The 27,889-nt window shown below is 35.3% G+C and overlaps 1 protein-coding gene across 1 annotated transcript in view; it reads right to left on the bottom strand.

Moving 5' to 3' along the window:
• Positions 1-27,889, bottom strand: part of cdh13 (cadherin 13, H-cadherin (heart)) — a 496,790-nt gene that overhangs the window by 306,699 nt on the left and 162,202 nt on the right. The window contains exon 3 of the mRNA XM_038293940.1: positions 7,971-8,182. Coding sequence (XP_038149868.1) covers positions 7,971-8,182 — 212 coding nt within the window. The remainder of the gene's footprint in view (positions 1-7,970; positions 8,183-27,889) is intronic.

The raw sequence follows: 27,889 nt of genomic DNA, 5'->3' as shown, positions 1-27,889 counted from the left end.
CTACTATAGTCATTTTTCCATAGTAACTCAAAAGCCTGGGGCTTTTGAAAGCCCAGAGAGCATCTCCATATATGTTAACATGGGTACACCTGGTTACCTAGGGTAGGGGGAGCTCCAGCTGACCACATATGTAACGTCGGTCAGTCAGTTGGTTATTACCTGTTAATTCTTTTAACATGTACAGTCTTTCAGGGATGTTTCTCAGTGAGAAATTACACCTAAAAACTGCATTTGTGTAGTCATTTTGTCAAGAAATAGCTTACTTTTAAATAATATTTGAGCCTATGGTAGACTGTAACCATTTATATATGTATAAATAAAGGTTTTTGTTTTCATGGTTCAACGTTGACAGGGCTGCAACACGGATCACAAGTTGGATACTGTCTGTGGGGATCCTGCCGTCATGGAATCCTCTGTCAAGATCTTCTACTAGATACTGTACAACTATATGCTTAAGGTGACATAGACTTGAATAAAAGACATTTTAAAAAGAAATTCTCTGCTTGCAATGCAGATATCTGATATTTACCTTATTATATTAAATGAAAATAACTATGTACATTATTTTTAGTTATTGTAAATGAATCACAGATAAAAAGCAACTCTGATCATATGCATGTTAATAAAATGTTAAATGTCAAATCAACTTTCTAATCTTGCCTACTGAATAGCTAATAATACCTACTGAATAGCTGGTTGGCACTTGTAAAGAGAGACCCAATTACATGTTCTTATTTTTGCCATCCACTGGACTGAGGGTATGTGCAGTTTCTTCCTTGTTGATTGTCACAGGACTTCCAGAGTAACAGTAGAGCACACTGATGGATTACCCGAGATTCCTACAGTATTACCTGGGTAATACAAATCCTGGGGTTTTCTGTGGAAAAGGGCTGATGACTTTTCTCCCTATCTCTTGTTGCTTTTCTGTCCCTGCTTGAGTCTCTTCCTCTGTCCTGTTCTCTGTGTCGAAAGTTCAATTAATCCTGTGAGGAAACTCTTGGAGCTAAAAAAGTCAAGGCTCAAGTAGTAGTCCTCCAGCAGACCCCATGCAGCCACAACCTCAGTCTCTCAAGGTGATAAGATGTAGAAAGTCTAGTGCTAGATCCCTGTCCATCAGTATTTCTAATCAGTTTTCCATGCATAAAGTACAGCACTGTCAGTGGCAGGTCCACCATGATAAACGTGGCTTTAGAAACACCAGGGACTGCAGTGAAATCATTATGTGCCAGGGAAGAGAAATTAAACTGGGGGGCTAAGGATAAGATGAAAAAAAGTACAACTGTTTTTCAAGCTGGTGGTAATAACACCTGGCCGACACCAACTGGAGGTCACAAAAATTAGTGTTGGTTGGTGTGTAGCCCCTTGCTTCTACTGGATGCTTCTACATAAGCACCCCATCGAACCTTTGCAGCTGATCATGAAACATCCCAGATGAATTAACCGCTGGCCACCTCTCTAAAATAGGAAGCTGTTCTTTGCCGCTTGCCAAACCAACTCTACATCAAACTAGAACAGCGCCAATCATTTAGGCAGAATGTAAGTTAATGAAATGCAAGCAAGGTTTACAATTTACAATTTTACAAGTAAGAAACTACATTTGTAGACTCTGGAGCTTATTTTCTGAACTTTTATATAATAAAAAAATTCTGTTCATAAAGTTAATGAACAGGGAAAAAAAAACATAAGCAGTAAAAAATTTATAAGATCTATAAAAGTTAAATTTGATATCATGATAGATCCAAAAGGGAAAAAAGGGTAAAGTCCAGATGGTGGTAGTATTGCATAAATAAACACTTCACTGTTTTTTTGCACTTCTTTTAAGCCTAAAATTCAACTACTATGACACAATAAAGCGATCTAAGCCCAATCACATGCTCTGAAAGTGATCTCAGTGAAATAGGGTGTCTGCTGCACCATGGAACTTATTGACCACTTCCACTTGAGAGGAACCCTTGCGTAAGTTTGCCAAAACAATGCTGAACTGTGTAATTGTTCCTGCCCTGACCTGACAAATAATGACACTTAATTACTGGTTGTCTATCAGTAGTTTTGGAAATAGTGTAGGCTATTTACAAAAACTGGCAAATTGTCACAGTCTTGCTTCTGTTATGTTTTCTTTTGAGTATTCTATTTAACTTTGCTCCATGTTTTCTAGTTTTATTGGTTTAATTCTTATGTTGTTGTGTTTTCTGGTTATATTTCAGTTCTCAGTTTTTTATTTGTTGCCCTCTTCTGTTTGTCTCCTTTTCCCTACGCCTTAGACTCGTCTCTCCACACCTGCTCCCAATCTGCTCGTTAGTCCTCTCTTTGTTCAGTTAGCCATAAATACTCTCCTTGTGCAGTTCCTCAGTGCTGGTTCCTCGTCTAACTTCCAACTCCGTCTTACTGTGTCTTCCTCGTCGTGATTGTTTTCCCCTGAAGTCTTCATGGTTTCTGGTTTGTTTTACTTTTTTCAAGTTTGATTTTTGGATTCCTGCCTCAGTTGTCTGTTAAAGCTGAAGTCTGTAAGTTTTTAAAAATCACTTTTTTGTCATATTGGCTAAAACTGTCCCTATGCCCAGACAGCAGTACATGTGATATGTAACCTGTGACAAAAACTGCTTAAATTGGTCCCGCCTACTGCCTGTATTGCAATCTGGAAAGAATATTTCGGGACGAGACAAAACAACCATTCACAGCCAGAGTAGCGTCTGATGGAGTGTCAATCACAGGTCACACACGCTGAATCCCGCCCCCTCCCTCTCACCACTGAACCTGCCGCTTTGTAACTTCGGTATAACCAGCATCTTATATCTAGCTGCTTGGAGGTGAGTGTTATCGCTCTTACCGGTTCACACTCCATGCCGCGTCCGCTGCTTGGACGCTTCTGGTGGCATGCGGTAGCCGCGCAGATGCTGTGAGAGGGGTGGAGCTTGGAGGTGGGGCATGAGTGAAGCAGAGAGGGTGGGTGAGTGGCATGAAACCTGTTTTTCTTTAAATTTTCAGTCGAAGTCTGCTCTCTTCTCAATGTAACAGACTGCAGCTTTAACCTTTCATTAAATCTACAAGAAACTCACCTCTGCCTCCCTGCCTCTGCATTTGGGTCCTTAAACCACAACCAAATCCTGACACAAATGTTTTGGGAAAGTTAATGTGATTACTTTGAAACTAAGTTGTTTGCGTAGGTGTTGCAGTGAACGCAGAGACGTTGCCGCCCCCTCGGCAGACACTCTGCTGCACCTCTCCAAAATTGTAGGTGACTGCAGACAGTGCCGCGGGCAGTAGGACTCTGATTGGTCAAATCTACATCCGCTCTACTCATGCGTACTTCCTGTTTGGTATTTTACCTGTTAAAACCTCATAAAACTTAATTCCACTCAAACAAAGTAAAAATTCAAGACAGTTAAAAAAGATATAATCAACATAAGATCTCTCGCCTGAAAGACTTGGTTAGTTAATTACTTAATTTGTAATAATCAGATTGATTTATTTTGTCTCGCAGAAACCATTAGCAGAAAAATAAATCTCATCAAGACAAATTTTTTGTTCTTCCTTGCAAAAACAATGAGGGAAAGAAACCACAGTTTATCAATCTCCTTCAAAAAATGCCCCCGTCAGCATATAAACCCTCCCACTGCGTTTATTGTTGCATTTTTCTTTTCTTTTGACGTAGATCACATTATGCTTTCAATATAGACATATGAACTTTCTCCATCCATTCTGGTTTGAGATGCTGCACACTCGTTAATTATGGCTTTGCTTTAAAGCTGCACCAATTGATATTTATTTTTTTTTGATAACTTTTCATAATTTTCCAAGTCAAATGTGGGAAATTGTTTTAATTTGTGTGGCACAGAGAAGCAAGTGAAAATCTGCGCAAATCTGCCCACCCTGCCTAGTTGGAGCCGAGCTTTACACAGAGAGTGCGAAATGAAAAGAAATTGGATCAGAGATTATAAAGTTGTACCCAGTATTAGGCCATAGAAATTAGTAAGAAATGAATGGAAGTTGATGGAAAGTCCCCATAGGGATAGTATGACACAAGATATGTGTGTATGTATGTGTATAAAAAAACACTTTGTTTTTTTTGTTTTTTTGCCTCAATTAGTTTTTTTTTTTTTGCTTTAATATGTAGCTAAACTAAAAATATGTTTTTAATAAAAAAAAAAACATAATGTAGCATTGTTTTTAGGGTGTTATTTCTTTATCAATGGTTAATAAAACATTTATTACCTTTAGCATTAAGCAAACATACAAATAAATATCTCAATGCCCCAGTTTACATGAATACCATGTTCATGTCTAGAAGGCAGGAGGACAAGAAGCTGACAACAACTCTGTACCATTCAGGGAAAGGGTGCAAATAATTCTCTCCCTATATATTGGAACCTAATGAAATCTTATGCGAGACTAGAGACCATCTCCCCTGTTCTGAAGTGCTGGTTGAAGAATCACTGAATGGCTTAGCACTGGTATACACTCTGTGTCTACTGTGTATCAAACTTCCAGAACATGCAGGTATCAGACCCAGAACCAGACATGGAGAAACAGCATTTGGTTCTTATTATCTATTATTCAGGACCAAACTCCCAGATAAAAGTGCTCAACACCTATGTTCCTTATATCAAGGTTAAAAACCTATTGGTGTAAAGATGCCTTTGAGTGGTATATTTACAATTTTTACTGAAACATCATTAGAATAAATTTGTGGTTCAGCTTGTCTTTACTTGCCTGCATTATGCCACTACTATGTCTTTTTATCTTATTATTTCATGATATTAATGACCTGGAATTGTCTTGTTCTTCAGATGTGCAAAGTCTTGAATTAGATTTTCTTTTTCTAAATCTAATGTTTAGATTTTTATGTGAAATTATAAAATAATAGTTGTATTATTTACACTGAGGGAATAGTTGCTAATAATAAAGTCACAATACTATCTACTAAAGATTTCTTAAAGCTTCATATATGAACTGTGTCTACGCCAGGGGTCTTCAATGTTTTCCAGGTCAAGGACCTCCAAACTGATGGCGAGACCCCCTAATTATATATATTGTATGAAATTGTGTTATATCAAACTGGTCCTATAGTCACTCTATCACATATGGAGTAATGTAACAAAAGTAATTTCTGGGATTATTAAAGTATTTGTGATTGTGATTCCTCGTTGATGGGACAGGTGTTGTGAATGGAACGGTGCCCAGCTTGAAAGAGCCTCTGTGTGTCGCTGAATGTGTGCATTGATGACTGAAAGACATCTTCTGCCTCCATTTATTTGTTTACTACAGTGTGTTGCATTCATGTTAATGTGTATTTAAAGAAATTTCAATTAGTGGAAGAAATTGCAGGGGAGAATATAAAAAAAAGTCTAATCAACATAAACTTTCGTAACCCCAATGCAGCACCTCTGTGGACCCCCTAGGGGTCACGGACCCCCCTGTTTAAGACCTCTGTTCTACGCAATGCCTTTACATTAAATTGGAAGATGTTGATAAGGTGATGAAAATATGTTAAGTGATGGTGATTCATGCTGCATCAGTGGGCTCGTCATCATTGCAATTTATTAACATATGCAGGAGCGTGACTGACAACAGATGCCTCCAAACATTTTCTGAACTAAGTTTTTAATTTCTTAAGTTTGCAATTATGTTCGCTGATAATTAAAAAATGTGTGGATGCTTCGCTGCCAGAATGTCTTCCCCTCCAGCTTATATCTGTTTGCTGGGGTTTGTCTCTCATTTTGAAAATAACTAACTTGGTTGCTTCTTGTATTTGGGAGCAAAATTAATTATTCAAAGTTGTAAAGATTCTGCAGCTCAAAGGCAAGATCAACATTGTCCTCAATTTAAACATAAACATTGAGTTTATATGAATAGATAATCTTTCCTCATTCCAAAATACTGTATGTATTCACACAAAGCTCGGTATTACAATAATAAAACTATCCACAGAAACAGGCTACATTAGATGTCACATACTTGGCTTATTTTTCAACATTCCAGCTGTTTGTTTTTTTTTTAATAATCATTTAAGTTATGAAGCCCAGCATCTGTTCAGGAGCCAGTGAACATAACACAAACAAATCCTACAGCTGTATTCACACGGATTCTTATGTCTGTAAGGCATGACTGTTTCATGTAACGTAGCCTGGTTTTGTAAAATCCATGTAAATCTGGGTGAGGGGTATATCATGCACAGCATGCTTCTGCTTCAAAATAATTTAGTTGTACTGAGACACATTTTAATATTTTTCCCTATATTTGACAACTCATAGAGCATGCAGGAGGGAAGGTTTATTACAAGAAAACACTAACCGATCAAAGCAGACAATAGGTCAGGCTGAACTGAGGTTGGAGCCACTCTAAGTATGCAAATATAAGGGAACATTCATCAGTTTGCATTGGATAGCAATGTTTTAAACATTTAATTTTAATATTTACATTTTTATTTTAATATTTCTATCAAATATGACCTATAATTTAATTTTTTATCACTGCTGACACATTATTATGTATTCTAAATGTTTTATCAGTCAAACATATGTATATTCATAAAACAAAACACATGACGCATCATTTTTACACATCACTCTTAAAAACACATCACTTTTACAAGTGATCGGGTAGTTGGTAAAGCTGTCGTTTCTGTAAAATGAATTCATCAGAAAAGATTTGTTTTGTTAAACCTCCATATTCTTTAAAACCACTAAAGTAAAACAGAGTAGATCCACAGAGATGTTGAAGAAAATAACCAAACTTACGACATTTAACTACTATTTCTCCCAATGCAAACATTAAAAATATTATTATTGTGTGGCCGAGAAGCACGTCCATGTTTTTATTGTTTCCATGAAATAAAAAAATTAAACAGGTTAAAATAGGTGGTTTGAGAGGGGCATGAAGGAAGCCATCTATGTTAAGAAAGAAAAAACAACCTTTAACAGAGGGAGTGGACTCAGATTTCAGCTTTCAAAAACCTACAGTACAGCAGTTGAGTTAGTCCCTTCTTGCTATCATCGCATCCCCGACCCCTTTACAGGGAGACAGAAGACCCCGCCTATTCAGCCAGGCCAACACTTCTCTTTAATGCCCCCCCTTTCAGAGACATAGACCGGTATGGAGCGTTGCAGGCTAACAAAAGAAGACAAACAACCCCCATTCCAACCAAATGGTCTGTTTCAATTTGCATGTTTTCTAAGCAAATTAAGGCTTATATGGACTCACTGTAGCCTCAAACTCAGTGCTATTTCTGACATTTGAATTGAAAAAGCATCCTGGATGGGAAGCAAAATGTCTTCAAACCTAGAAACAAAGTCCATTGGTTTGGTTTTTTTTTTGGAATGACTATGACCTGGATGACTGAGAATTTTCACCAGTACTTAGCATTTTGTATTTCCTGTTCTTTCTAAATTAACTATTTGCAACATTATGAAAAGAAACAGGACTTATGTGAACATGGCTCATCAAAGAGAGGACATTGCTTGGAACACATAAATCCATCCATCCAATTTCTGTCACACTTATCCCTGCTGGGGTCACAAAGGGTGCTGGTGCCTATCTCCAGCTGTCTCTGGGTGAGGGCGGGGTAAAACCTAGAGAGGTCGCCAGTCCATTGCAGGGCACAGATACAAACAGGACAAACATCCATGCACACACACACCTAAGGAGAATTTAGAGAAGCCAATTAACCTAACATTGATGTTTTTGGACTGTGGGAGGAAGCCTGGGTACCAGGAGAGAACCCACGCATGCTCAGGGAGAACATGCAAACTCCATGCGGAAAGGAATCGAACCCAAAACATTCTTCCTGCAAGGCAGCAGTGCTACCAATGCGTCACTGAGAAGCCAAAACATATAAACATATGAATAAAATACATAATATAATAAAAGACACAATAATATATTTCATATTCCAAGAGGTGCTGTTAGTTATTTTGATATGAATATTATTCATAATAAAGAATAAACTGAAGAGAAATATGCACATAACTCACCCTGAGAGTGTTTGCTGACTGAACAGGAAGTCCTGAAATGTCCACCTGTGCCATGTCATCTGCATGTGTGCCCAACCAATGGATCAACAACGCTGGCTCACAGAACTCCACGTCTTGATGTGGAACGAGGTTCAAATCTCCATCCACTTGGAAGTTGGGATCTGACACTTCAAACGTCACATTCTTATTTCCTTCACAGTCATCAAACTCCACTGCAAGAAAGACACACAAAACACAGAAGTATATTTAACACCATTCTCCACAAATTATGAACAGAAACCACAAGAAAAATAGACAGCCTGGCACTCACCCAGGTGCAGGCAGCGGTGCAGGAGGATAAAAGCTGGATTTTTAGATATAAACACATAGCCTGAAGATAAACACATAACCTGAGCAAAGAGTAGCATCCTCTGAGGGAATGTCAGTGAGGCTTGAATAAAAGTCAGTGCTTTCTAGTCACAGAAGCTGCTCCAATATTTACAACCTGATGCATAACATGCTACCCTGCGTGGACTTATTAAAGCCTCTGGCTTGTTTTTACTGCAGAGAATTCAGTTATTCCTTCTGTCAAAGGAAACAGAGAAAAACAAAAAAAGAAACACTTCTTGTGATGCAAGCACGTGTGGACTTGTGTGCTCACACTCAGCTTGATACTCCCTGAGAGTCTACCAGGAATTATCCCCTTAGATCATGTTCATCCTCCCTTTATCTTTTGAACACACTCCCATTGGTGTTACAACATGAATCCCCTCCCCAGGACCACCGATCCTTGCCTCCCTCATCAATTTCCTGCTCTAGACATGGGGTAGACCTAATTGATTAACTGTTCTGATACATTAATTTATTGATTTGTTCATTATTATTGCTCTTACATGAGAAATTTAACATATGATGAAGCAGTTTGTGGGGGATGATTTCACATTAGCTAAACCTGGAGCTTCATATTCTAGAAATATATTTAAGGTGAAAATATGGACAGGCCCTCAAATGTTTGTTAAGGTTCAGCTAATCTAAAAATACTGAATTTTGGAGCAAAGATGTTGAAAGTAAACTGGTCCTGAATATTGGAAAATGTCTAATTTCTGTTTTCTGACTGAACTGAGGAGTCAGTGACTTTCTACTCTGAGTTACCACGAAGGCTTGGATTGAGCAAAGCATTAAAAGAGCAGAACTCTTCTGGGGTCAGATGTAAGCATCAATGCAAAGGAGGCTGCAAGCCTCTCATTCACAGTCATTTTTACAATACAATTACAATTTTAGGTACAATGCTAGCTAGAATTAAAATGTTAATATCTTTTTAAATGAGAAACTTTGATATTTTGACAAGCAAATATTTTTTGCAACACAATTACCGTAGAAGAAGGTGTGTCTTTAGGTGTTGTCTCTACCACACAGCTACAGACTGACTTTTGACCCCCTCTTCTTTTTTAAGAAGTTTAAGCTAAATATGAATGGAGAATATTTTACCATACAGTTTACAGGTCTCGAAGGTATCCTTAATTGGAATAAGGTTTGGACTTTGACTAGGCCATCCAAACACATAAATATGCTTTAATTAAAGCCATTCCATTGTATCTTTGCTGTATATTTAGGATATTTGTACGACTGCAGGGTGCACCAGTTATCCTGTGGGCCATAGGACTACTAACCTGACTCCGCCAGATGGATTTACTCTGCATATCCATCTGGAAACCTTCCGTTGATGTAATTTTGGGAAGGGGCGAAAATACTGGTTAGCTGATAGACCGGCCAAATAAACCAATCAGATCAACAAAGCATATGACGTACTAACAGAGCGACGACGAAAACACAACCACAAGCCAGGCTACTCTTGCCGAAACCAGTCGGGAGATTAGCAAAAACTTTTTTTCCTTTGAGAAAAGCCTCCTCCTTCTTTCAGTGAAGAAATACTCTGAAATTCCGATTAAACTTGCTCGATAGCCACGCTAACGCTAGTTTCATCGGCTGAAGCCGCCATGTTCTTTAGACTGAACTGTCGCGCTTCTCGTTGCGTCACTCCTCAACCTGCCTCAAAGCTAACGCTGATTGGACGTTCGTTTGGTGAACGGCTCCAAATTTTCTTTAACCGAGAGTCTCCAGACTGATCTGCGAGTGAAACCTTGAAAGCTCGCGAGATCAGGATGGTCTCACGAGACTATAGGACTACACCAGAAGCTTGAGAAATACCAATGGATCAAGAAGAAAATACAGTATAGACACTGTCGAAAGTTGAGGCCTCACTGGTGCCACCTGCCATCCATCTGTCCAACATAATGAATTCCAAGACACAGCTAAGGTACTGGGTAGAACCCTGAAATCACAAACCTCTGGCAACACTTAAAGACTTCAGATACTTGAATACCTTTGTAGTGGCAGTAAGCGTTTTACAACAAAATGTGTTGGATTGGACCATTTTTCAAATTCTCTGTTGCATTAGGTAAAGAAGAAAAATCAACTCAGAAACAGCTGAACTTACTGTCTACTTCATCAGATTTACTATGATCGATGACAGGATAGGGGGATCTTACTGATCTTAAGACCCCCTGAAAATGGCTATGCCCCCATCCTCTTCCCGGAAGTCTTGATATTATTATTTGTATCATTAAATTTTTTTATTTATCTGATCCAAAATCAGATTAAATTGCATCATTATCACCCTTTCTTTGTGCTCCCATTGTTATGTGCCCCAGGCACATTATGATTTTTGTCCATTTCTTTTCTTCGTTTGCTTATAAACTTTAGTTGAAGGATCCTTTTGTTAATATATTTTAGGATTCTTTTAGTAAATCAATTATGTTAATTTGTGGTGCTGTCGTCCGCCTATAAATAGGCTGGCCTTCAGCACGTTAGGCGTTCCTTGCGCGTTCCTTTCCAACCTCGTTTGGACGCCACTTCCCACCTGCTTCATTTGCTCCATCGTGCGCGGTGCGCACTTGTCTTGTCGCTGCGGCCTGCAGCGGACGTTCCAGCCTGCCATGTGGTATTTTTGTTACCTTTTTCTTACTTTTTTCTTGAGGTTTTTGGCCTGGCGGGGCCGGTAGTCCTGTTTTCGATTTTTCTTTCGCTTAGGTTATTTTTTGCCTTTAGTCCGGTACCAGTAGGGGCTTCGACGGCCCTGTATAGGGTTGGCCCCCTGCTGTACCGTTTTATTCTGTTTGATCGGCCTGCCAGGTCCAACTTTCTGTTGTTACTTTGGGTTTCTTTTTTTTTTTTTTTGGGGGCACGGGATTTGAGGGCCGTTAACTATTTTTCTCTTCGCAGAACATCTGAAGAAGCCGAACCAAGAACAACTAAAACGGAGAGAATTTATTAATAAAACATCTTTTTTTGAACCCTCATTTTTGTCTCGTGTCCTCAAATATGTTGTGTCCTTGGTGGGCGTAACACCCATGTCAGTTGAACTCGATCTTTACTACACATTTTGAAGGAAAATGCATACCAGTGAACCTGTGGCTCCTATATTTGCAGTTTGATTGCTCAGATTACAAGCTGCATGTTACTCTGGTTGTGGAAGATGTAAGAAGCGACATAGATGTTTGATCAATCTCCTCACAGTGAGTCAAAAGCAACAGAGCCCTAATGAAATATATCTGGGAACAATGAGTACAATAGGGTACATGACCCATTTCAGAGCAGCCCCAGAGCTGAACAGAGAGCCAGATGAACGTGCTTCTGCACAGAAACTGTTGGAACAAGCTTTACCCAGATTTAAGTTAGCTGTAAAACCTGAATGCTGACCTGACCATGAATTAGCTGGTTATAAGTTTAACCCATTAATTTATATTCATCCTGCATCTTCAAGGTCATTATGAGGATCAGAAAGCAGTAGAACTATTATCTGAGCTACAAAAATGTAAGCATTTACATTAGTTAAAGACATTTAAATGTCCTTTAGATAATCACATTGTTTCTTTTTTCTGCAGTCAGTGCAATATTACATGTTAATAGAAAATAAAAACTTTTATTACATTTATCAACTTGCTTAATAAACAGGGAACAAAGTCTTCTCTTCCACATCTTCTGTGCTGATCCTAAAAATAAAGTTCTGGGTTGTTTAAAGGTCTAGTATTAAAACGAAATAAACCACAGAAAATGATCACTTATGTACCACTTATGTTCTAACATTAACCCTGTTATGTTTCTGAACAATATGTATTACATGTAATGTTAATTAAAAAATAAAAAAGGATACAGTTTTACATTAAATGAACCACAGATAAACCTCGTTATGTATACAGAAATAATAACAGATTTATTAATATCAATCACAGGGCAAAAATGTGGATCTAAGACAGTTTGTGGATGATGCTCTATGTTTTGTTTACACAATTAAAAACATTAATTGTGTAAAATTAGTAAAATTAGTATTTATGTTGCTCCCACTGCAGGAGCAGTGGGAGCAATAACTCTGTCAACCAAAATTGATCAGAAATAACCCTTCATCCACCATAAAAAATAAAAAAAAGGACATAAATGTAAAATGTAGCGACTGATGAAAGGCCATGCTACCAACCCCATCCACAGAACGGGCACAACCAAAAGATCTGGTCTTGTTTCAGTTCACTTGTCATTCATTCCTGCTATGCAAATAAGCAGGCTATAAAGAACCAGAACAGACAGAGCTGTGCAGAAACTATGTAGAGACACTGAAATCTACATGAAATAGAACCGACATCATCATAAAGAGACTAGCTTATCTACACAGCCAGAATAAAAGCCAAAATGTCTTCTATACTGCTAAGATAATTTCCATCATGTTGAAAACCTTCTTTTTTCAGAATAAAAACTAAATGTCTTATTCTTAAACAAGCAGAAGTCTCTCAGCGATTATACTTCCAAAGCAATAATGTTTATGCACACAAAGTACTCCTATATTATTCTTTCACTTTTCACAGATAAATATATATTACTCTCTATTAGTCCATGAACATCTATTTTCCATCAATGCAGCACCACATGTATTATACAAGGTCTACTGTTAGGGCTGCCTGGCAATCTAATCAATACTACGGTTTATCAGAACTCTCATTTGGTACATTTAACCTTGTATCTCAGTCTGGCTCTCACTGCAGAATTTCTGAACTCTTTCCTCTGAAAAAATATCTTTATTTTACCAACTGGATAAAAAGAAGAAAAGAATATACAGTAGAGGGAGGAAGAAAGGAAAAAAAAAAAGGAGGATGAGAAATCAAGCATATCCAGTACCAAATACTGGCAAAATAATAAGGCTGAAATTTGGGAAAATGGGGAAAAAGCTACAAAGTAAAACCCCTCCCTCTAGGGGGAAAAAAAAGTTTCTATCTCAAAAATTAAAACTCTCTCTTTTTAAGGCAAAGCATAAAAAGATGTGTTCTTTTTCAAAAAAAGGCCCCGATTTTTTTTCAAAACCCAGGGCGGGCTTTTTTAGGGGGCTCCCAAAATTTGCGCCCCCAAACTGTGTCAGTTTTTTATTTCAAAGGCGCTGGTTTTTGGGGGGTATTCAAATTGTTGTCGGGGTTTTTGGGGGATTTCACAGAAGAATATGGGTTTGGGCATCTTTGAAGCCCCAGGAAAAAATAAGAGAAACCCCAACTTACCCTTTAGTTCTCCCATTTGCTACACACCCTCTTCTCATCAAAATTTGGGCACAGTACAAAAAAATTTAGAGGTCTGAAATCCCCCAGTTTGATTTTTTCATAAACAGGAAACAGGTTGGGGGTTTGGGGGGTGAAGTTTTCACTTGATGTACAGTATTTTAAATTTTTAAAAATTTTTTCTGGCAGAAATGAAATATGCTTTAAAAAAGAAATGTAATTATAAATTATCTACGAACTAAATTTTCTAAATCTTTTTTAGGGGTTGCTTTTGCCTTAGAAATTGTTTATTTAAAAAACATGGGAGAGGTTGTAATTTAATAGAGGCAGCCATCTTTGCGCTAGGGGTTTGTCCCCAAAACCCCTGAAAGATGGGGGGATTGGGGTTTTGGCGTTTCCCCACTAAAATGGGTTGTTTGGGGGAGGATTGAACGGGAAAATGGTAGGGGAAAAAAATTCGTGGGTGCAACCCTTGAAGAAGCTTTTGTAGGTTTGTCTAAAACCAAAAAAAAAGTAAGGAAAAGAAGTAGCGGTTAAAGAATATCCCACAGGCACCCATTATTTTTGCAACATAGGGAAGAAGGGAAACCCGGGCGTGAGTAAAAATCTGTTTAAACAGGAAATTCACCCCAATGGGAGGTCATGATTTACTATATAGCAGGCGAACATTCAAAAAAACCCATGTTTTTTCTAAGAAACCCAGAAGCAAAAAAGAAAAATTAAAACAGAAGGGGGAAAAGGGTTGATGAAAAAAAAAATTCAAGGGAAAAATCATGATGGGGGGAGGGAGTGTTTTTCCAGTCCCGGTTTAAAGTTCCCGGGTTTTGTGCAAAAAGGGAAAAAACCCTTTCTTTTTCCTTAAAGACTAAAAAATTTTATCCCCAAAATTTCTATTTTATTTAAAAAAACCCCTTTTTCGTCCCTTTAAAAGGCAGGGGGATGCTTTAGGGTCCCTTGAGGGCCCCTCCGTATTGTTGGGGAAAAGGGGGCGGCAGCATTTGATTCATCTTGGGCTAAAGGTGGGAAACCTTTTAGAGGTCCCTGAAAATTTAAAATTGTAGCATTAATATTTTTAAAGGGGTTCCTTTAGGGAGTTTAAAAGGCCCAAATTAGTGAAAAATTTTGTTTTGGTAAAATTTTTTAGGTGGGGCTTTCATTACACTTTTTTTTCTTTAAGAAACCTACAGAAAATATTTGACCAAAAAAGGTATTATTAACTTTTAAAAAAAAATTGGGTTTTGGAGAATTAAATAATTTCTATGATTTTTGCACAGAAAATTGGTTTCCCCTTTTTTTAAACTTGTGATTTGATTTGGGGTTTTGGGGAAAAATTGAGAATTTTTAAAGAGAATTTTTTTTTTCCTGTAGGATTTTTTCGGGTTTTGTTTTTGGGCTCTCCCCTGTTTTAGCGCAAAAGGGAAAGTTGTAGTAGAAAATATTTTTTTATTTTTTTGAACCTTAAAAATATCTTTTTTCCTCATTAAACATTCCTGACACTAAAACCCATAAAAAAACTTGTTTGAGGGGGATTCCGGTTTTTGGCGGGACTGACTAGCACCTTGTGGGTACGGGAAAAAGGGGGTTCGACTGGTTTTCGCCAGATCCCAAAAGGTTTCCCAGGGGTTTGGGCTGGGCCAAAGTTGGGAGTCGGGAAATTTCAAAAACTTTTTGCTCGGGTTAAAGGTTCCAAAATTTTTGCTACTTTTTCAGTTTGGAGATTCCAATCCATCTTTTACCCTTAAAATATCTTTTTTTTTTTTCTTTTAAAAATCTCTTGGGAAAATGAAAAAATAAAAATTGTTTGAAAATTCCCCTGGTTTTTGGCACCCCTTGGCTAGCACTTTGTGGCGTTTTTTATTTTAAGGGTTTGTTGGCTCGCCAGTACCTAAAAGCCTCCCGGGTTTTTGCTAGAAAAGGGCTGGGGTCTGGTTTTTAAAAAACAATGTTGATCAGTCAGATCCCCTAATTTTTGGGCTAAAGCCCGTTTGAAGATTTTTTTTTTTCCTTTCCATCTTTTTTACACATTCCCCCAAAAGGCAGGGTAGGGAGGGGTGGGGGTGTTATCTCCAGTTTTCTAAAAAGGGCGAGGGGGCGGGGTTTTACACCCTGGACAGGTCACCAGCCCATCGCAGGGCAACACAAGGGGGAAAACAGGGACAAAAAAACCATTCACCCCAAAACCCCTAAACCCTAAGGGGCCTTTAGAAAAGCCCAAAAATTTAAACCAAAACCCTTTTTTGGGGACTTGGGAGGAACCCAGCAAAAAACCAATGCTGCTCAAGGAGAACATCCCAAAACTCCTTTTGCAGAAAGCCCGGAATCAAACCAAAAACACTTCTTGCTAAAGGCAGCAGTGCTCCCCACTCCCCAATGGGGGGAAAGCCCAAATTTTTTTTTTAAAAAAATTTCTTATGATTTATTTTGGATAAAAAGGTTTTAAAATAAAACAAATATTATTGGGGCCTGGTTTTTTTTTTTTTTAAAAATTTGGTTTTTTTAAAAACAACAAAATGTGGGGGAACAAATCCACTTTTGTCAAAAAGTCGGGAAAAAAACACAAACCCCCCAGAAAAAAAAAGAGTTTTTTTGGGGCCCAAAGGCTGCCCCCACAAGCCGACCCATTTTTCACCAGTTGTGTCAAAAAGGAAAGGGGGTTAAAACTAAAAAAAAACTTTTTTTTAAGGTGAATTTACACCAAAACAAGATTTGCCCATTAAAATTCCCTCGGGGCCTGCGGGGAGTTTAAATTTTGGGTTGTATTTCAGACCCCGGTTTTTTGCACAGGGGCTTCATGGGGCCAACGTCAAAAAATTAAAGGGGGGAACCCTTGGGGCTTGGGTGAAGCTGCACCCCACCCATAAAAATTTTACGGTTTAAATTTTTAATGTGGCATTTCTGTGCTGCCATTAAATTTTAAGGAGTGGGGTTTTTGTTTCCCTTTTTATTTGGGTGGGTAAAAATAAATTTTTCACAATATCAGATAGTTCATCATCCTCCCTAATCCTTTAATTTGGAAAAAGCTATGAGGTTTCCAGGGGTAACGGCAACCTCATTGCTTTTTCTATCCAAATCTTGCTATTGGGACTTCACAAAAAAGGCATAAGTGAAACATAACATTACAAACAGCTGCTAAATTGCTCACTGTATACAACTTTTATTGGGAGTATTTAAATATCTGTTTTAAACTGCTTGTTTCCCTGATCTATGATTACTTCTTAAAAATAGTAATAATTTTGAAACAACAGAACAAAACACAGACACACTTAAGGTTTGAGAATATATAATTCCAAGTCAAGAATAATAAAAACATACTTATTTAGGATAAATTCATTTGCATTTAGTGTTTAAGATAATAAAATGCATTTGTGCTTTTATTGAGCTGCAGAAACATTTGATACATTTGTTTTTAAAATAACAAGAAGCATAAAATCTTGTTTGATAATGTTAAAATTATCAGAGTATCTAAACTGGCTCCAGGTTTTGTCAGAAATATAAATGAGATTTCTTTTCTCTCCTGTCAGGTACTAAAGTTTTCCTTTGAGGTGTTTTGAAGACTATTTTCTGTCTTGTAACAAAATGTCAAGTCTCCATGATGGCAGAGATGTGAATCAGAGGAGTAATCTCAAAGGTGGCAGCGCGGGTGTGTTTGAGCTGATAGCTGCCGTGTCTAACCAGACAGACTCTGCTCAGCCACGTAAAAAGGGCTCTGGAGAACACTATTCTCAAATAATCACCTGGCATTAAAGAGGGAACTGCTTTTGGAAATGTATTTACAACCCCAATTGCATTTTACCCTGGAGTTTCCCATCACAGGGCATTGTGTAGGAACCATTACTGGGATTGAATTGTAGCAAGACTGTGGCTTCTCATCCAGAGAGTTTATGATTTTAAAGGTCCAGGAAGAATCCTTTATCTTAGCTTTCAGAGATCAGATTGTTGTTCAAAGTAGCGCTGGTTTATTAAGCAAACACAAATAAATTCAAGTTCAATTTCTTTTTTAACTTAAATGCTCTAAGAAAATAGTGTTTTATCAAATTAACAGACATAATGCTACCCTTTAGGTGATATATTACATGGCTCCTATTTATTGTGTCAGAGGTTTTTTAACATCTGTCTGTCTATCTATCATATGATGTCATATTCTGTTCTATTACAGTATATTCAGTCCTTGACCTATATTTTGACGAGTCGAAGACAGATTTGTGAATTTTCCTGTGTATTTAGCTTGTGTTTGCTCATTTCTCGGGAGTTTCACCCCAAGGTTTAAATTGTAAACTTTTTAATTGTTTTTTTCTTTTTTTATCTAGTTTTGACTTTGATTTTTCAGTTGTTTTAATTTGTTTTGAGTAGTTGTTATGTAGCTTAGTTTAGTCTTTTTTTCTAATGCTTGGTTCCATTGTAGTTCTTATTTGTCAAATTGTGTGTAGGTTTGTAGAGGACCCAAATATAAAATGTAGATTAGGGAGGGAATGAATGAATGAAGAGAATCAGCAACCAGTAACTGTAGAGGAGGAGTATATATGCCAAACAGAAATAAGAACGGGGTAATCAACTGAGTGGGAGCAGGTATAGACAGAAGGATCTAGAAGGGAGCAAGGGGAAAGGAGACTAGCACAAGGGGGCAACATAGGATATGGATAGGAAATCAAATACAACCAGAAAACAACTAGAATGACACATAATGGAAATAAATCAAATTACCTAGAAAACATAGGATGACATTCATCAAAGGGTAACTGAACTGTCAAAAAAAAAAAAACTTAAACAGAACTTAAAAGCCAAGAAAGGGCAGAACCATGACATTATTAGTTTCAGTTATAGTTTTACTCTGTTATCTGATATGACTTACATAACGGGCGTTTTTTTAAAAATATTAATAATGCTAATATTAAAATAAACAGATAAGGAGGAACCGTGGCAGCAACACAAATCACCTGATTGCTAATATTATGTGCTGATGTAATGGAATACAGCATAAAAAATGCTGAAACACCAGACGAAAACTAGATTAATATTCAAAACATTGTTTTTGTCTTGATTTTTTTTTTTTTTTATTGGTATATAATTACTGCTCTAAGTGGGTTGCTCTGTTAGCTTAAGGCATGTTTAACAGTCTCTACACTCCATTAGCGATTAATCAGTTACTAAATTAGTTGATGATCATTTCAATAATCAGTTCCTCACGATTAATTGTTTCAGCCCTAATAATAACCTTGTTGGCTCATCCACAGAACAGGACACATCCAGAAAATTAACAAACAAGTCTTTCGAGAGAATGACCATCCCTCAATCCAAGACCCGGACAAGTCTAGGGCCAGGAAAAGGATGGCTTACGCTTTTTGAAGATCCTACAAATACTGGACATAAACTGTTTGTCACGGCAAATTATAATATAAAATTCTTGCTTTATTGCTAGCGGGTACCCCAACGTCAAATTTCCTAATTAGTCTTCACAAAATTTGGCCCCAACTTTTAAAAGCATGACTCTTTCATTGTTTGTATTTAGCGACCCCCTTTAAAAAAGTTTAAACTAAAGGTTAGGGTTTTTGGGCCCCGATTATATAAAAAATTTTATTTTTGGGTTTTTATCTACAGTTTTTCCCAGGGCACAAAAAAAAAAATTTGGACAAATCGCAACCATTGGGACTAAAAATTTAAAATTTGTTGCTTTATATTACATAATTTTTCCAAAAAGGTTTAGTTTTGCTTTTGGCCCCAAACAACACACAACAGCAACCGGCAAATGAAATGTAGCGTTAGCAGGTGATTCACCTTGACCCAATATAGGGGCAGGGGTTTTGGGAAAATTCACCCAAAAGGGGCGTAAAACTAAATTTTTACAGTAGCAGCCCTTAAAATTTTTTCCCCCCCCCCCCGGGGGGCCCCCCCCCAAATTTTTCCCAAAAAAAAAAAAACAAAAAATTTTTTTTTTAAAAAAAAAATCATTTTAAAAAAAAATTTTTCCCCCTTTTTCTTCCCCCCCCAAATGAAAAAATTTAAAAAAAACCCCTTTAAAAAATAAAAGGGGGCCCCCCAAAAGGGGTTTTAAAAAAAAAAAGAAAAGGGAAATTCAAACCTTAAAAAAAATTTTTTTTTTGGGGGGAAAGGTTTGGAAAAAAAATTTTTTTTTTTAAAAGGTTTTTTTTAAAATTTTCCCCAAAAAACCAAAAAACCCCCCCCGGGGGGGTTTTTTTTTTTTTTGGGGGGGAAAAAATGGGGTTTTTTTTTTTTAAAAATTTTTTAATTTTGGGGGTTTTTTTGGGGAAAAAAAATTTTTTTTTTTTAAAAAAAAAAATTTTTTTTTTTTTTTGGGTTTTTTTTTTTTTTTGGGGGGGTTTTTTTTGGGTTTTTTTTTTTAAAAAAAAAAAAATTTTTTTAAAATTTTTTTTTTTTTTTTAGAAAATTTTAAAAGGGTTTTAAAAAAAAAAAATTTTTTTTGGGGGGGAAAAAAACCCCGGGGTTTTTTTTTTTAAAAAAAAAAAAAAACCCCCCCCCTTTTTTTAAAAAAAAAAATTTAAAATTAAAAATTTTTTTTCCCCCCCGGGGTTTTCAAAAAAACCCCCTTTTTTTTAAAAAACCCCCCCCCCCCAAAAATTTTTTTTTTTTTTTTTTTTTGGGAAAAAAAAAAAAATTTTTTCCCCCCAAAAAAAATTTTTTTTTAAAAAACCCTTTTCCCAAATTTTTTTAAAAAAAAAAATTTAAAATTTTTTAAAATTTTTTTTTTTAAAAATTTTTTGGTTTTTTTTAAAAAAAAATTTTTTAAAAAAAAAGCTTTTGGGAAATTAAGGAAAACCCTTTTTTTTTTTTTCCCCAAATTTAGGGGGCCCCCAAAAAAAAAAAAAAAAAGGGGGGGGGGTAAAAAAATTTTTTTGGTTTTTTGGGGTTTTTCCCCTTTTTTTGGGGGGGTTTTTTTTTTTGGGGGTTTTGGGGGGGTTTAAAAAAAAGGGGGGGGGAAAAAAATTTTTTTCCCGGTTTGGTTTAAAAAAATTTTGACCAAAAAAACTAAAAATTTTTTTTTTCCCCCAAAAAAAAAAACCAAATTTTTTTTTTAAAAAAAGGGGGTTTTTTTTTGGGGGAAAAAAAAAAAAATTTTTTTTTCCCCCCCGGAGGTTTTTTTTTGGAAAAATTTTTTGGTTTTTTTTTTAAAAAAGGGGGGCCCCCTTTTTTTTTTTAAAAAAAAAATTTTTTTAAAAAAAAAATTTTAAAATTTTTGGGTTTTTGGGGAAAAGGGGGGCCCCTTTTCCCCCGGGGGGGAAAAAAAAAAACCCAAAAAAAAAAAAAAAGTTATTAAAAAAAATTTTTTTTAAAAAGGGGGGGGAAAAAAAATTTCATTTTGGGAAAAAAAAATTTTAAAAGGAAAAAAAAAAATTTGGAAAAAAAAAAATTTTTTTGGGAAAATTTTTTTAAAAAATTTTTTTTAAAATTTTTTTTAAAAAAAAAAAATTTTAAAAAAAAAAAAGGGGGGGGCCCCCCCCCTTTTTTAAAAACCCCAAACACTTTTTAAAAAAAGGACTTTTAAAGGGTTTTAAAAATTTTTTTTTAAAAAAAAAAAAAAAAAAGGGGGGGTTTTAAAAAACCAAAAAAGGGGGGGTTTTTTCCCGAAAATTTTTTTTTTTTTAAAAAAAAAAAAATTTTTTTTCCCCGGGCCCAAAATTTTTTTTAAATTTAAATTTTTTTTTTTTTTTTCCCCCAAATTTTTTAAAATTTTTTTTAAAAACCCAAACCAAATTTTTAAAAAAAAAAGGGAAAAAACCCTTTTTTTTTTTTTGGGTTTAAAAAAAATTTTTTTCCCCAAAAAAAAAAATTTTAAATTTTAAAAAACCCCCCCCTTTTTTTTGGGGGGGTTTTTTTTTTTTAAAAAAACCCCCCTTTGGAAAAAAAAATTCGGGGGCCCCTTTAAACCCTTGTTTTTTTTAAAAAAATTTTAAAAAAACCCCTGGGGAAAAAAAAAAAGGGGTTTTTTTTTTTTTAAAAATTTTTTAAAAAAAAAAAGAAAATTTAAAAAAATTTAAAAAATTTTTTGGGGAAAAAAAAATTTTTTTTTAAAAAAAAAAAAAAATTTTTTTGGGTTTTTTTAAAAAACCCCAAAAAAACCCCCCTTTTTTTTTTTTTTTAAAAGGGTTTAAAATTAAAAAAATTTTGAATAAAAAGGGTTTCCCAAAAAATTTTTAAAAAAAAACCCCCAAAAAGGGGGTTTTTTTAAAAATTTTTTTTCCCCCTTTTTTGGGTTTAAAAATGGGAAAAAAAAAAACCCCCCCAAAAAAAAAGGGGGTTTTTTTTTTTTTTGGGTTTTTGGGGGTTTTTTCCCCCCCAAACCCCCCCAAAAAAAAACCCCCCCCCCCCCCCCCCCCCCCCCCCCCCCCCTTTTTTTTTTTTTTCCCCCCCCCCCCCCCTTTTTAAAAAACCCAAAAATTAAAAATTTTTTGGGAAAAAAAGGAAAAAAAACCTTTTTTAAATTTTTTTTTTTAAAAAAAAAAAATTTTTTAAAAAGGGGGGGGAAGGGGGGGCCCCCCGGGGGAAAATGGGGCCCCCAAAAATTTTTTTAAAAAAAAAAAGGGGGGGGGGAAAATTTTTTTCCCCCTTTTTAAAAAATTTTTTTTTTTTTTTTTAAAAAGGGGGGGAAAAAAAAATTTTTTTTTAAAAAAAAAAACCAAAAGGGGGGAAAAAAACCGGGGAAAAAAACCCCCTTTTTTTTTTTTTTTTTGGGGGGGGAAAAAAAAAAAAATTTTTGGGAAAAAAGGGGGGGAAAAAAAAATTTTTTTTTTTTTTTTTTTTTTTAAATTTTTCTTTTTAAATTTTTTTTTTTAATTTTTGGGGGTTTTTTTTTTGGTTTTAAATTTTTTCCCTTTAAAATTTTTTTTGGGGGGGAAAAAATTTTTTTGGGGGGGGGTTTTTTAAGGGTTTTAAAAAAAATTTTTTAAAAAAGGGGGGGAAAAAAAAAGGGGTTTTTTAAAAAAAAAAAAAAAAAAGGTTTTTTAAAATTTTTTAAGAAAAAAATTTTAAAAGGGGAAATTTTTTTTTGGGTTTTTTTTTTTGGGGTTTTTGGGGGGGGGAAAAAAATTTTTTAAAAAAAAATTTTTTTTTTTTAAAAAAAAATTTTAAAATTTTAAAAAACCCTTTTTTGGTTTTAACCCTTTTTTAAAAAAAAAAAAAAAATTTTTTTTTTTTTTAAAAAAAAAATTTTTTTTTTTTTTAAAAAAATGGGGGGTTTTTTTTTTTTTTGTTTTTTTTTTTTTTTTTTTTTTTAAAATTTTTTAAAAAAACCCCAAAAAAAAATTTTAAAAAAAGGGGGGCCTTTTGGGGGGTTTTTTTTTTTTCCCCCCAAAAGGGGGGGTTTTTTTAAAAAAATTTTTAAAAGGGGGGCCCTTTTTAAAAAAATTTTTTTTTTTTAAGGGGGTTTTTGGGGGTTTTTTTTTTTTGAAAAATTTTTTTTTTCCCAAAGGAAAAGGGGTTTTTTTTTTTTTTTGGGGGTTTTTTTTTTAAAAAAAAAGAAGGGGGGGGGGAAAAGTTTCTTTTTTAAAATTTTAAAAACCCTTTTGGTTTTTTTTTTTTGGAGGGTTTAAAAATTTTTTTTTAAAAACCCTTTCCCTTTTTTTTTTTTTTTTTTGTTAGGGGCCTTTTTTTTAAAATTTTTTTTTTTAAAAAAAAAAAAAAAAAATTTTTTTTTTTTTTTTTTTCCCCCAAAAATTTTAAAAAAAACCTTTTTTTTAAAAAAAAGGTTTAAAAAACCTTTTTTTGGGGGGAAAAAAAAAAGGGGAAAAAATTTGGGGGTTTTTAAAAAAAAAAAAAAAAGGGGGTTGTTATTTTTTTTGTGCAATTAAATTTTCTCTTATTTATTTATTGAGCCTTTATTTATTTCTGTATTTATTTTTAAATATGGCAGAGTGGGTCCTCCATAGGTGTTAGAATTTTTTATGCCAAATTTATGGTAATTACTATATTTTCATTAAATATAGGTCTGCTCTTACATTTTATACATTTTTATATTTAATAGCAAGCACTAAATATAAATGTTACATTTATACCTGAAGAGTATCTTACTACTGGTTTGATAAATCTCTTTCTAGATAATTATATCTTTATGTGAATGTTATATTTATTTCAAAACTTATATGTTTATCTATCCCTTAATCTAACATCTAATAATCATATATTAACACTAAGATCTGATTAAAAAATTTGGAAGATATGCAAAGTGACCATTCATCTGTAGTTGGTCAATTTGTGGCCACACCCACAAGGCATACAGTAGGACTGTAAATGAGAAAAAGATGCATTCTTAGAAGGAATGAAACCACTTTTCCTTCACATTCCCTTTGATTTGGGGGTAGGGCCACAAATTGAGTTGTTAGAAGCTTTTATTGTATCTTTGCCCTGAAAAATCATGTTATCTGTCTTCCATTGAAGAGGGCTCCTTGATTAGAAGTTACCCGACTGATAGCACCTGTTTTAAAACTGAAAACTGAGTAGGAAAGAGTGGGGTAGAACAAGTATCTGCTTTCTACTCATTCAAACATCTTTACAAGGTCAGAAAATATCTTAGCTTTGATAGTATAAATTTGCCTTTTGACAAATAACCAAGTTTAGCTATTTTTGTTTTCTTTATTCTGAGTTTTTTGTTAGTATGCTGCTGAAGATTCTCAATCATCCAGGCCATAGTCATTTGAAAAAAAAAAAAAAAAAACAATCCACAAGACTTTGTTTCCAAGTTTGAAGATATTTCGCTTCCCATCCAGGAAGCTCAACATATTCTCATTATCAGTTTGTATGAAATCGTACGAAAAGTTATGCACACTATTTCGTATGTTTTGGACATTTTTCCTCAAAAATCCACATTAGTGCACATGCGCTGGCAGACAGAAAAAAAACCAGATCTGCGGACGGACGTAAAAATGGGAAAAACAGTGCAATCATCACTTATTCATGTCTCTAACTACGTTGCTTGCAGTTTTATATCTTAGGGTTAGGGTCAGGGTTAGGGCTAATTGTAATTTATATTCTATGTTCGTCAATGGTGCGTCAGATGCGCATGCACATACGACGAAAAAAACGTCCAAAACGTACGAAATTACGGTGCATAACTTTTCGTACGATTTCATACGAACTCATAATGAGAATACACTGGGAAGCTTTTTCAAATCAAGTGTCAGAAGTAGTGTTGAGTTTGAAGCTTTATTTTCATTTAGAAATACTCTCCTGTGGCAAAATAATTTTTTCCTTTGCTCTACAACTTCCCTAATATTTTGTTGCAGAATGGTAAAAGAAAAAATAATCAGTTAACTTTTTGAAGCCACATCTGAAAACCAGATCTGTATTTCTTGTAATGTTGATGTGATTTACAAAATAAAATGTACTGTAATTTGGTTTTCCAAATTGACTTAAGCCCTAACTTGTCTATTTTCTACGATCAATGAGAAGTAATGCGATCATTTCCACTCAAACTTCAGAGCAAGTAGCTCTTCCAGCTACTAATCTGCATATAACAGCAATTGTTTGCCTGTATAAATTCTCAGTCATCCGGGTCAAGGCAAACACAAACAGGCTTAAATTAGAGGGCAATCAAACTTTTTTTTTTTTTTTGGAAGACATTCTGACACCTATCCAGGAGTATTTTGTCAGTTCTATTAGCTCGCACCAGAGCAACCTGTAGTTGAAACTGTGATGTACTTAAACAGCATTGAGGTCCATCCTCAAAATTCCACGTCAGAATCAAATCAAATAGCTACCCTTTGATCTTCTGGCTTACTGGACTCTTTTGTTGTGCATGGACTATTTTATTGGTCTTTTGAAACATGACCAGAGGTCTTATGTATATCTTTTGACTGAATTGTAGATGCTTTGAAGCTGAAAGTGCAATTCTTCCCCTCTGTTCAATGATGGCTTTTCTACAGTATGTTCAAAAAGATACTATAACTTCCTTCACCCCTCTTTCAAACCATCCGTTCTCTCTATCCAAAATCTGAACACTTTGAACTTTAAAGGTGTGTCCTTTGCTCTTGTGGACCCAGAGTGAAGCTGAATTTTGCCCAGAGTTACTGGCTCTCCAGTGCTGCTTGTTTTTTCCATATAAAAGGATGTAGTCCTCAGCGCACTGGATTGCATAATCACAAAGCACTCACACCTAAGCAGAGTGACCTTGTTTGTGATCCGGTGCAGCATGGATTGTACAGCCTCCTGTTAAATGAGACATTTTCACAAAATATTTCCAACAAAGTTAAAGGACAGCATTTGTTTAAGATAACTTTAAGTGTGCACCGATTTGCCCTTTGTATTTTATGTCTTCATTAAATGGTAGATTAATTGTGGAGCATTATAAAGATCAAGACTTCCCCCATCGGTTATATATATTTTTTTTTATTTAGCTGGGAAAACTGCATCAGGTGACTATGTTAAGTGCAGATGAAGGTTATTTGTATCGCACTATTTAAAGTAGTAGCTGCTGAATAATATTAGTCGCTTATGTTTATTTTTAAAATGTCCTCTATAAATGGAAGCATCCCCGGTAAAACTGACTTTTAGTTTAAAAGAACTCATCATAAAGTATCCATATACATTTGTATTATACCAAATACCTGATTTTTTTTTTAAAAAAAACTCTCACTCATGAAAAGTTTAACTTCTAATTAATATGTTTTCAAATAAATGAAATAAAATTTAATTAGGCTTGATTTCTTGCACAGGTTCATTAGCATTTTGAAACACAGCCATAGCTTTGAAAAATCACACCGCATTTAAACACTCCTGATCTGGAAGGGTGTTGGTCTAGAAGTCAAACTGTCAAACTGAGTTAAAAGCCCAGAAGTCAGGCGTGTAGTAGAAACATTACCACCAGCAGAGAGAGTTTTAAAGAGTCACATCAGTAAGTGAAGTTTTATCTCTAAGCCTCAGAAACACTGGTGCTCCCCGACCCAGAAACTGCAGGGTTAATTACACTGTCAGACCTACACAGCGCATGTAAGCTCATACACACAACAGCCTTTAATAGTATGATTTCATCTTCAGTACGAAAATTAAAGTTATTTGAAGTGTTGAATATATTTTTCACTAAGGTGGATGCAGAAAAACCATGTTTTTTTTAAGCAACATGAAATTTCTGTTAATCAGAGAACATGGAACATTTTGCTGAAGGACTTTCTTCAGAATTTTCCCTTTAGACTAAGATATCCTTTATAATGTGTCAAAGTTAATTACGATGAGCTGGAAGAAGCAGAGCTTTATTATGGACAAACTGTACAGAGTTATCCACATCCACACTAGTTTTCTTTAACATGTACATAAAACAGCTGTCGGTTGTAATTAGAGGATTTGTTTTCTCAGACTAATATATGAGGCCATTTATATCAAAGTTTACACTCAAAGAAAGTTGGTTAAGTTTGTAACTATTTTCTGTGTGGGCTGATGCTCCTGTTTTATTCTCAGACTGAAGATCAGGAAAAAGGAGACAAGGGAAAGATGAGACCTAGAGAGTGAAAGAGTAATTTGCAAGAGATAACAGAAACTGGCTCTGTGCTCTCTGGCTCTGGGCTCTTGGTGATCCTCTCTTTGTTATTGCCCTGAGCTACACCTTATCCTCCATATGGCAAGAACGCCTGCTCATAGCCGACGGACAGCACAGCATCAGAAACCTGTGAGTATCCTCATTAAAACATGACAGTGGAGGTTTTATCAGCCACAGTTCATGGTCAAATCTGCATCAGCTGAATTAACTGTACAGGAATAGTTGAGTTTCTTTGGCTTCAGTTTTTTTCTCCAGCCTCCCACTCATCTTCATCTGATTTCCAATGTAACAAGGCCAATTTGACACAAAAGCCAAAGAAGATAAAACAAATAGCAAACGTAGAGCTCGTGGTTTTATCTAAAGCTCCAAGAATGTCCCTACAAATCTTTTTGAAGCAAAAAAATTAAATCTAAGAAAGTATTTAAAACTACTTAGGACTCAAAGAATGATCTCAAACTCTAATTATTATTCTTACCTATTAACCATTTAAAATGTATTTATTATACATCACTATATTATTATAAGTCCTGAGGTTGGTCATCAGAGAAACATTTTTATAGTATCATAATTTTTTTTTTTTATCAATAGCAGTTATAACAAAAATGTAATTCGGAAATTATTTTGGGCAACTCCATCCATCCATCCATCCATCCATCCATCCATCCATCCATCCATCCATCCATCCATCCATCCATCCATCCATCCATCCATCCATCCATCCATCCATCCATCCATCCATTCATACATACATACATACATAGATACATACATATTCCAGCCTGACTCAGTATGTTGATTTCTTCTGAGTCTGTATTAATCTGTCCTTTTTTTGCTGCTCTACATCTTCA

Source organism: Cyprinodon tularosa, unplaced genomic scaffold (genome assembly GCF_016077235.1).
Source record: "Cyprinodon tularosa strain WSP-4 unplaced genomic scaffold, ASM1607723v1 ctg332, whole genome shotgun sequence".
Lineage (NCBI taxonomy): Eukaryota > Metazoa > Chordata > Actinopteri > Cyprinodontiformes > Cyprinodontidae > Cyprinodon > Cyprinodon tularosa.
This window is presented reverse-complemented; position numbering and strand designations above follow the sequence as displayed.